General features: G+C 36.2%; 2 protein-coding genes across 2 annotated transcripts; both read left to right on the top strand.

Annotated features, from left to right (window-relative positions):
- The first annotated feature begins 5,641 nt into the window (after positions 1 to 5,641).
- On the top strand, positions 5,642 to 7,360 carry LOC128191242 (uncharacterized protein K02A2.6-like). Its single transcript, XM_052863332.1, has 3 exons — positions 5,642 to 6,603; positions 6,788 to 7,067; positions 7,157 to 7,360. The coding sequence occupies exons 1-3, from the start codon at positions 5,642 to 5,644 to the stop codon at positions 7,358 to 7,360; spliced, it is 1,446 nt and encodes a 481-aa protein (XP_052719292.1).
- A 457-nt stretch (positions 7,361 to 7,817) lies between these two features.
- LOC128191241 (uncharacterized protein K02A2.6-like) lies at positions 7,818 to 8,966 on the top strand. The gene is made up of 2 exons (XM_052863331.1): positions 7,818 to 8,528; positions 8,613 to 8,966. The coding sequence occupies exons 1-2, from the start codon at positions 7,818 to 7,820 to the stop codon at positions 8,964 to 8,966; spliced, it is 1,065 nt and encodes a 354-aa protein (XP_052719291.1).
- Positions 8,967 to 10,476: the final 1,510 nt, after the last annotated feature.

Raw genomic sequence — 10,476 nt, 5'->3', positions numbered from 1 at the left:
GTATGGAAGCCGTTTGATTTCTGTCCTTACATATTTCAAAAATATCATATCAATAATGAATATATTGATGATTACATTATTCATTTATTACATTTTTAATATTATCACAAAATACACAGGATTTGTTTTGATACTCGTGTGCATCTCTGGTTTCAAAGTTTGGTTTGTGTTGAAAGAATTGCTGTCTTCTATTGTTAGTCGGCTTTCCCTTAAATGCCTTTGCATAAAAGTTTGCTGTTCTCTGACATGTTGAGTCGTTGTAATACCAATCTTCATCAGTGTTCGATCCAGCTTCAAGAATTGACAGCTCATGTCATATGGCTTTCCTCGGATCACTAAGTGTCCAGTCATCTCCTCCATGGGTTCTAGCCAAGTTCTGTCTGATTTTTGATGGTAGTTTTCTCAAGACTACAGGTACCAATAAGTTTCCATAACACTCTTCAGTCTTGTTCAGAGTTTCTAATCCACGGATGTATGTTTCCATGTAATGATCGTTTAGAGCACCCAACCAAAAATCACATGCCCTTCCAACATCATTGCATTTTCATGCAATATGGCTGCGCTTCGCTTTTATGAAAGTGGAAGTTTTCAAGCTGTATATATGCAGATCTTCATGGTTTGAGTAAAGCAAGTGTGTCCAGAATTGTTTACGCTGTTACATCTACTCTAGTTGCCTTAAGTCTTGTCTACATTAAATTTCCATTTACTGACAGTATTGTATAAACAATACTATACTGGACTTCGCTCATATATGTAATTTCCCAAATGTGATAGGGACAATAAACGGGACACATATTCCCATCCAGGCACCTTCAACTCATGAGTATTTGTTTGTTAGCAGAAAAAACGTTCATTCAATAAATGTGATTGCAGTTTGCAATTCCAATTTGGAATTTTTGAATTTGGTAGCAAAGTGGCCTTAATCATCTCATGACGCATATGTGTTCTCAAATTCTGTTTTGTGTCAAATGTTTGAGAATGGCGACATTAACAGAGGTTGTCTAGTTGGTAACAGTGCGTACCCGTTAAAGAATCACTTACTAACACCCGTCTTGAACCCAAGCAACCCCCATGACGAGGCATACAATGATGCCCACGCTAAAACCAGTTCTCCAATTGAGCGAGCGTTTGGTGTCCTTAAAATGAGGTTCCCATGCATCGATCGCTCCGGAGGGACCCTACTATTTCGGCCCGAGAGACCTTGTGGAATCGTGACTGCTTGTGTGGTGCTACATAACATTTGCATAAAAAACAACGTCCATCTACCCCGAAACATAAACAATTATATAGTTTTTCAACCACCAGACAATGTTATATTCCAAAGAGTAAACAATGACGGATTAATTCAAACTCGATTCTGAGAACTAAGTAATTGCCATCTTTCCTCCGAATATTGTGTTCATTCAAATTGTATTAAAATTTTTAAATTGTTTCTGTTGTTTTAGATACTGGTAATGATATAGTAATAGTAATTTAAAGATATTTCATTATTTTAATGCGAGCCATGCATTTGTATACAGGTATTTAGGAGGCCAAATGGTCAGTAGATTACGATTTTGAATTACTGTAGAAAAAAATTACGATTGTATGGTTTCAAAATTATCATTTTACATTTTTATAGATTTATCTTTCAAACATTCAGCCTCCTTATTAATCATCAATCAATAAAAGAACACTATTTTCTTCACTGATTTGTCTTTATTGTTCTTATCAAAAGAAAGTACAAAAACTTACGGTACATTATAAAGTATCCAGTAATCAAATGTTATTAAATATATATTTATACTGCAGATTTCGTAAATTAATTCTTTACTTTACAATTTACTCATTGAATTTTATGCAATCGCTTCTATAATAATTATCTTGATATCATCTTAAGGATGACGTTTACTCAGAATGAAAAAAAAATTCCACTGATGATAATGAAAAACCAACTATTGTGTGTTATAGACCTTACATGGTAGTGTTATTCTTCACTTTCATAAAAGTTGGTCAATGACCTACTTTTTGAGTTAATGGCCATTGAATATTTTTTGAAAATGTAAGAAAAATCCATAAAAATTTTACACTATGATTGAGATTTTCTTAATTGTGAAATAAATACAAATTGCTTAACTCTTTAACAAATGAAATACAGTTTATGAATGGTAGTGACATTAAATAGATACAAAGCATTAAGTTTTCATTCACAATTTTGAAAGACATTCTAGTCCGAATTTCCTCTATCAGTTTTCAAATTACTACCCATTTTTGATTCAATATAACAAAAAACTGAATGATGATAATGCTTTAACATTTATAGTATTAAACTAAGTATATTGACCTTTCTCTGCTGGCATAAAATTTTTATGAGGTCGATGATCAAAATTTTGAGATATGGAGTCTTTTGTCATTTTCAAGCATTTTTCAATATTTTTGTTGTGTGTGCCTTACTTTTATATATACGAAAAGGCAAGAAAAAACCAACAGAAAATATGCAAAAATATGTTGACTAACAAATAAAATCTTAACTTTAAATATTATAGTACTACCAAAAATATTTCAGTGGAAAACAAAATCTGAAAAATTTAGTCCGAATTTTCTCTGTTTTGCTAAAAGTCAAACTTTGTCTTAGCCTAATTCCATAATTTAGTATTAAAAATCGATTGTTATGTCAATAATATTTCATTTCATAAAATTCTTTTTGAATTTAAAACAAATTTTACTCATGATATTGAACTTTTTAACAATCCGGATTCGAGAACTCAAACCCTGAGTAAACAACATCCTTAAGATAAGTTAAAGTTATGACAGCGTTGTGAAACAGCTATGACATATCTTATGATAAGCACAAGTCAAATCTTATGACAATCTTAAGACATGTCTTATGATAAATCTTATGACAGCTTTATGAAACGGGCCCCAGATTTGTATAACGGCATGTCTACGAAAGATATTTAAATTCGTTCCAATAATTGGAATTCTTAAGTATGTTCAATTCCATGGATATGTAGGTTTTATTCTATAGTGTTTCATTTTTTGCCGTTTATTTTACATCTAAACAGAGTAGATATGCAGTTGTCGTTTCTCCGCTCAAGCTTGCACCCGCATAGAGCGTCGTCAACTTCGACATCGATCTCAGCAAGGGGGGCTCATGTAGTAACGGTTAACATGGTGAAAGGACAATTGAGATATATTAAAACTGAGTTTATTAATTGGTAATAAATGCATAAATAGAGGCTTGTTTACTTCTTGTTTCAATATAATGTACCTTCTTCGACATCTCCGTCATTATCGAATGTTGTGGATTTTCCAAGATCTAAAAATAGCACAATGTTCGCTCGATGGTGTTAGCTTGGTTTCGATATGCGTCAGCTGTTTATTTGTCACAAGGATATTGGACACTTGAGAATAAAGGTAATACACGGAGGCGTTGTCACATGAATAAAAACATCGTATATACTATGCCTATAAAAATGATTGACTATGTACATACATGTATGTAAAGGGAAGGGGACTGGTGTCAAGATATCACAGAAACCTTTATATAAACCCCCGATTTAAACAGGAAATATCCACTGTCCAAAATAAGTTGAATGAAGTTTGTTGTAAATGTATTGACACCGCACACTAACTCTGACAAACTTCCTCTGACAAAAAACAACAACAATAGAGCATGGTTATATTATTTAAATGCGCAGTGATTTTGCGCCAGCTGGGGCGCTTTTACGCTGCGCCGCACACTAACTCTGACAAACTTCCTCTGACAAAAAAAAACAATAATAGAGCATGGTTATATTATTTAAATGCGCAGTGATTTTGCGCCAGCTGGGGCGCTTTTAACTCTGAAAAACTCCCCCCATGCATAAAAAATGTTCTAGGAAAAACACTGACATTTAAATTGTATAATTCATCAAAATTAATATTCAAGTTACTTCTAATGACTGCTGACAACAATGAAACACTTCACAATCCAGCACCCCCCCCCCAAAAAAAAAAATCAACAGAGCTTGAGTGACTGGTTAAGCTAAATCGGGTCTTATGAAATATCCAAGTGATATGTTTTCTGATTGTTCACAACAAAATAATTTCAGTTATATAAGGAAAATACATGTACGAGCTATGGGGATGCTTGTCATATGCTATTAACGTAAGAAAAACGTAAAATATTACCACAACTTTGTTTAGAATTATGTCTATAGAAGTCATATCTTCAAACTGTATATAAAATGTATATAACTGTATATAAAATCTTGATTAATATTGTGTATTTGAATCTTATACCGGTATGAAAAATATGAACGACTTTCTACGCAAATTCTATTTGTTCTTACTGTCCATGTAAATGCTTAAGGAGGAACCGCATGAAAAAAAAACCGTTTAACACGATACACGCTTTGCTCATGTTGTGTACACGCTTTGCCTGAAACTCCAAGCGATTCACGTAAAATTTTTCTTGTATACCCACTCCCCCCAATCGCTAGAAAAAAGGCTCCGTGCATTATCTGATGTACATTGTACTTACCAGCTTTTGGAGTATAAGGTTTAAATTGATTTGAACGTTTAAACACTTGTTTACTGACTTAAAAATAAAATAAGATGACGGATTACTATAATCATATTTACTTTCAGCAAGAAATTTAAAAAAACATATTGAAGCTCAAATGATCCATGAAATGTATGTGAATGTAAATGTTTTTCTCTGGTGTTTGGGTTGATTGAATTAAACATTATAATTGTGCACTGATTTTAAATAATTTCAGTAGTTTGAATTTATTCATGAAAAGCTAATGCCATTGTTTTTAATATGACGTCATAAAGCGTTTGTAATCCAACGTTAAACACAGGCTCTTTCCATGCGCCCTACACCATTGATAGGGACCAAACCAAACCGAGGCTTATATTTTTGTGATGTTCATTGTTTTGAGATTGTTTCCTGGTAATATTGTTAAATTGGGATATTAGGCACCCTTCGTGGCTTTAGCTCTTTACATCAGATCTGTATAAATAAAATCAGACAAAATGGCATGCTGAAGAAGAGCGTGTTAAAATGTAAAGCATCCGCAAACAGTAGTTCCTGAGAAAACTACGACAAAAAATTGTTTCGTACAGATAGACGAACACGATAAATTAAATTAGGATTTAACAGTATACTCTCTCTCCCCCGGATCGGGAGTGTGAAATAAACATTTTATCGTGCTAGTTTACTTTATCTTTTATGTGATTAAAATAGATATTAAAATGTAATTTTTAAATAACTTTAGAAAAATAGGCGCTACTTTTCCATGCACCTAGCGGAAATGGGGAAAAAGTCTTAGAAGCTTGGAAAACCATGCACAACAGTTGTGATATCGTATCCGGAAACTGCCCATGTTCGATCAGCAATGGTTGTCTGCCGCCGCAAGCCAGACTTGAAACATATAAATCAACTACAAAGGTGTTACAGAGTCCCTATACTAGTATTGATCACCGGGACTGCCTAAATATCAATAAGGTACCTCAATTTCTTGAATATCAACAAGATAATTTCCATTTAGTTTCACGCTCTGTTGATTAATTGTAATACATGTATATCGAATTATGTTGTGTACGTGTTACCATACTTGTATTTGTGTCAAGTGCGCATGTGTGTAGTTATAGATAAATCTATGTTATGCAGATAATGCCGTGTCCTGTCTTGTTTGCTCAAGTGAAAATGTGTAAGTTCTGTGGAAAGAAACATGCTATAAGAAAGGAATCATGTCCAGCATGGGGGAAAACGTGCAACAAATGTCACAAAGAGAACCACTTTAGCGTGAAATGTCAAAGTATCAACCTAGTTGAAAATGAATCCTATAGTGATACAACAGATGAAGACGAATTGTGGCTCAACGCTGTGCATGCCAATAAAACCACATTGACAGCTGTCATGAATGCGAACAACTGCAGTATTCGATTTCAGTTGGACAGCGGTGCACAAACAAACACAATTCAGAAGAAGTATGTTCGTAAGGAACAAGTGCGCCCGTCCTCATCTACTCTTCGTGTCTATGACTCAACACCTTTGAAAACTCTAGGTGAAGTTGACCTACCAGTTACCAATCCGAAATCGAATGAAGTGATGAATGTAACATTTGCCGTTGTAAGCAATAAACTGCAGAGTTTATTAGGACTTCAGGTGATACAGAAGATGAACCTTATTACCGTGAACGACGAAAAGTTCATATCGATGGTGGATACCACATCAGACCTAGGTGACCTTGGTGAAGCTACACTCGTGGTAGACAACGAAGTACAACCGAAAACTCTCCCTTGCCGAAAACTTCCACTTGCTATCAAGGACAGAGACAAATCAGAACTAGACAAATTAGTAGACAGAGGGATCCTTGTTCCAGTAACTACACCGACGAGATGGGTCAGTCAGATGGCTGTGGTCCACAAAGCAAATGGAAAACTGAGAATTTGTATTGATCCACAAGCTTTAAATTCAGCATTATTGCGTGAACACTATAAATTACCAACTCTTGATGACATACTACCCAAGCATCAGAAAGCCAAGCTGTTTAGCAAATTGGACATCAAAGAAGTATACTGGCATGTGAAACTGGATGACCGATCAAGCTTGTTGACGACAATGATCACTCCGTTTGGTCGATACAGATGGTCAAGACTCCCATTTGGAAATCTTCCAGAGAAAACTTACCGAAGCTTTTGGTGACATTGAAGGTGTGCTCACAATAGCTGATGACATCATTGTTACTGGATGTGGAGATACTATTTCGGAGGCTGAACATGACAACACTGAAAATTTGAAACTATTGTACTCTAGATGCAAGCAAGCGAAGATCATCCTGAATGATGATAAGAAGGTGATTGGACTGAAAGAGATCATATTCCATGGACACAAGATTACTAGTGAAGGGGTGAAAGCAGATGATGGAAAAATCAAGGCTATTATTGACATGCCAAGCCCAACAGACATTTCTGGTGTGAAAAGATTTTGTGGTGTTGTTCAGTACATGGCCAAATTCCTGCCTAGCCTATCTACAACTCTCGAACCACTCAGAACTCTCACACGCAAAAACGCTCCATGGGCCTGGACTAGAAGTGTGAGAAAGCATTTACTGACGTCAAGAAGCAACTTACGGGTACTCCTGTTCTTGTGTACTTTAATCCTGATCTGGAATTGACCTTACAGACAGATAGCAGCAAAGATGGTCTTGGAGCTGTCCTCCTGCAAAACGGAAAACCTATCGAGTATGCATCTCGATCACTTACCTCAGCGCAACGAAAATGGGCTCAGATTGAAAAGGAGGCACTATCTATCCTATTTGGACTCGAAAGATTTGATCAGTATACTTACGGCAGAAAAGTCATCATTGAAATGATCACAAACCCCTAGAAGCGATTCTCAGAAAACCTCTATCAGCTGCTCCTCGTCGACTGCAGGATATTATGATGAAACTAAATAGATATGATATAACGTTCAAGTTTGTTAAAGGCGAAGACCTTGTGATAGCAGATGCGCTAAGCCGAGCGACTGTAGAAGTATCTGATGAACGCCCGAGGATCATGAGCATATGCATGGATCCTGACATCTCAGACTTGCGTCTTGAAGAGATCCGCAAAGCAACAGAAGAAGATTCTGAATTACAGTGCCTGATTACATACATCACACAGGGATGGCCTGAAAAAAAAAGAACCTGATAAAAGACTCAGTCAGACATTTCTTTGATTTGCGCGAAACTTTAAGTGTTTATACTGGCATTGTGGTCAAAGGCGAAGCAATAGTGATACCAAAATCACTACGCCGCGATATCAAGCATCGACTTCACTCAGCTCATCTGGGATACGACTCCATGATTCGCAGAGCAAGAGGAACCATTTTCTGGCCAAACATGCAGAGTGAGATTAGACAAATAGCCGACAATTGTTATGCATGTCAGGAGATGAAACCTAGACCAACGAAAACTCCACTCACCCAACCTGATGATGCAACCAAGCCCTGGGAGAAAATAGGATTAGATTTCTTCCAAATAAAGAATCATACTTACCTGGTCAGCATTGACTATTATAGCGACTATATTGACATTGCCTTAATGCCGACAACAACCTCAGTAAAACTTATCAAAACTCTGAAGAAGCAATTCTCTCACTTTGGAATTCCCAAAATTATTGTCACAGATGGTGGACCCCAGTTTACTTCCAGTGAACTCCATAAATTTACCACTGAATGGAGAATAAAGCATGTAACATCATCACCAAATCACCAAAGAGCTAACGGAAAAGCAGAATCTGCAGTGAAAGTCATGAAGCATTTGATCACAAAGTGTGACAAGGAAGGAACAGACCAATTTGAAGCTCTGATGGAACAGGGAAATACCCCTCGACAAGACACTGGTCTAAGTCCGTGTGAAATGATGTATGGAAGATCTATCCGAACAAGACTACCAAAGTTGTTTCAACCCAATCCGTACAGAAATCCGAAACGAGAACAACGAAAGAAGTCTGTGAAACGCCATTATGACAAAACAGCTCATGATATACCTCAACTCGAGCAGAACCAGAATGTTTTCTTCGAAAGGAAACCGAATGAGAAATAGATTCTTGGTAAAATTATTGACTGTCTACATAACCAAACCTACATAGTTCAGTCACAGGACGGTGCAACTTACCGCAGGAATCGACTACATATTAGACCAACAAAGATAGAAGCAGTGATCCGTGACAAGTCTCCTGTGCGTTTTGAAAACAAGAGAAGACAAGCTGAAACTTCACATGAGGAGAAAACCACAACCAGTCATGAACCGTTCATCTTGACAGAGAAGAAATCTCCGCACAATTCCAACTCCATTACTCCGACCAACTTACCTTGTGAAAACCGTGACCTCTTGGAGAATTCCATGCAAGAAACTCCTGCTGATGTTGAACCGGAAACTATCCCATTGCGTCGATCTTCACGTATCCGCAAAGAACCAGAAAAACCCAAAGACTTTGTTCGTTACTGATTGTACAATCCATTTGAATCTCATTTTACATTTTGGACAGTTAATAAGCAACCACAAAATCTTGATTTTTTATGACATTTTTTTTTATTTGATTCAAAATTTTCTTAAGTGCTGAATTGGAAATCCTAGTCGCATATATATACTCTAGTCAGACTGTGTTGTTTGTAACGTTTATTTTACTATGTTTTATGTACTATACAAGCTCTTTAAAGAAAAGGGGATGTTGATTAATTGTAATACATGTATATCGAATTATGTTGTGTACGTGTTACCATACTTGTATTTGTGTCAAGTGCGCATGTGTGTAGTTCTAGATAAATCTATGTTATGCATATAATGCCGTGTCCTGTCTTGTTTGCTATACAACTAATTCTGGCCCGTATCAACACGCTCATGCAGATTCGAATATTAGCTGTCTTCATAATTCTTATTTTGAATTTGAAAATAAATATCACATTTGATGATGCAACAAAAGGTATCAAGTGACTTATGAAATAAGTAAGACATGATTATGGTGACCTTAATCAATGAATGAACATGTACATGTACTCTTTTAAGAGAATCAAGGTATGATAGAAACTTCTTCATCAACAAACAGAAAGGAGGATGTGGTTCATAAATTGGATGGTTAGTTGTAAAGGATGGTAATGCCACTGTTCCATGTGAATGAGAAAAACAAACCACTTATAAACAATTTTTGTACGGCCAAAATGGAAATGTCACCAGGTGGAACGACAAGGGTGCGATACATTGATTGTTCAAACACCCCTTCTTACAAAAGTTGTACAATTTTCTTGACGACAACCTTATTTTCCTTAAAGCAATTCACTCAAATGTAATTCATATATCTTCAATAGAAGAACTTAACTTTGTTGATTTTTTAGCTCACCTGAGCCAAAGGCTCAAGTGAGCTTTTCTGATCACAATTTGTCCGTTGTCTGTCGTCGTTGTCGTCGTCGGTGTTGTAAACTTTTCACATTTTCATCTTCTTCTCAAGAACCACTGGGCAGATTTCAACCAAATTTGGCACAAAGCACCACTAGGTGAAGGGGATTCAAGTTTGTTCAAATGAAGGGCCACGCCCTCTTAAAAGGGGAGATAATTGAGAATTGTTAAAAATTTGTTGGTATTTTTCAAAAATCTTCTCAAAAACTATTCTTAGCTTAAACTTGTGTGGAGGCATCATCAGATAGTGTAGATTCAAGTTTGTTCAAATCATGGTCCCCGGGGATAGGGAGGGGCCACAATAGGGGGATCAAGTTTTAAATAGGAATATATAGAGAAAATCTTTAAAAATCTTCTTCTCAAAAACTATCAGGCCAGGAAAGCTCAAATTTGAGTGTAACCATCCTCAGATAATGTAGATTCAAGTTTGTTCAAATCATGGTCTCGGGGTGTAGGGCGGGGCCACAGTGGGGGATAAATTTTTATACATAGAGAAAATCTTTAAAAGTCTTCTTCTCAAAACTATTAGGCCAGGAAAGCCCAAATTTGAGTGGAAGCATCCCCA

Source organism: Crassostrea angulata, chromosome 7 (genome assembly GCF_025612915.1).
Source record: "Crassostrea angulata isolate pt1a10 chromosome 7, ASM2561291v2, whole genome shotgun sequence".
NCBI lineage: Eukaryota > Metazoa > Mollusca > Bivalvia > Ostreida > Ostreidae > Magallana > Magallana angulata.
This window is presented reverse-complemented; position numbering and strand designations above follow the sequence as displayed.

Coding starts and splice junctions, on each gene's coding strand:
- LOC128191242 (XM_052863332.1), top strand. CDS start 5,642: ATGCCGTGTCCTGTCTTGTTTGCTCAAGTGAAAATGTGTAAGTTCTGT. Junction 6,604..6,787: donor TTGACGACAATGATCACTCC/GTTTGGTCGATA, acceptor ATTGTACTCTAG/ATGCAAGCAAGCGAAGATCA. Junction 7,068..7,156: donor CATGGGCCTGGACTAGAAGT/GTGAGAAAGCAT, acceptor TTGACCTTACAG/ACAGATAGCAGCAAAGATGG.
- LOC128191241 (XM_052863331.1), top strand. CDS start 7,818: ATGATTCGCAGAGCAAGAGGAACCATTTTCTGGCCAAACATGCAGAGT. Junction 8,529..8,612: donor AACTCGAGCAGAACCAGAAT/GTTTTCTTCGAA, acceptor TACATAGTTCAG/TCACAGGACGGTGCAACTTA.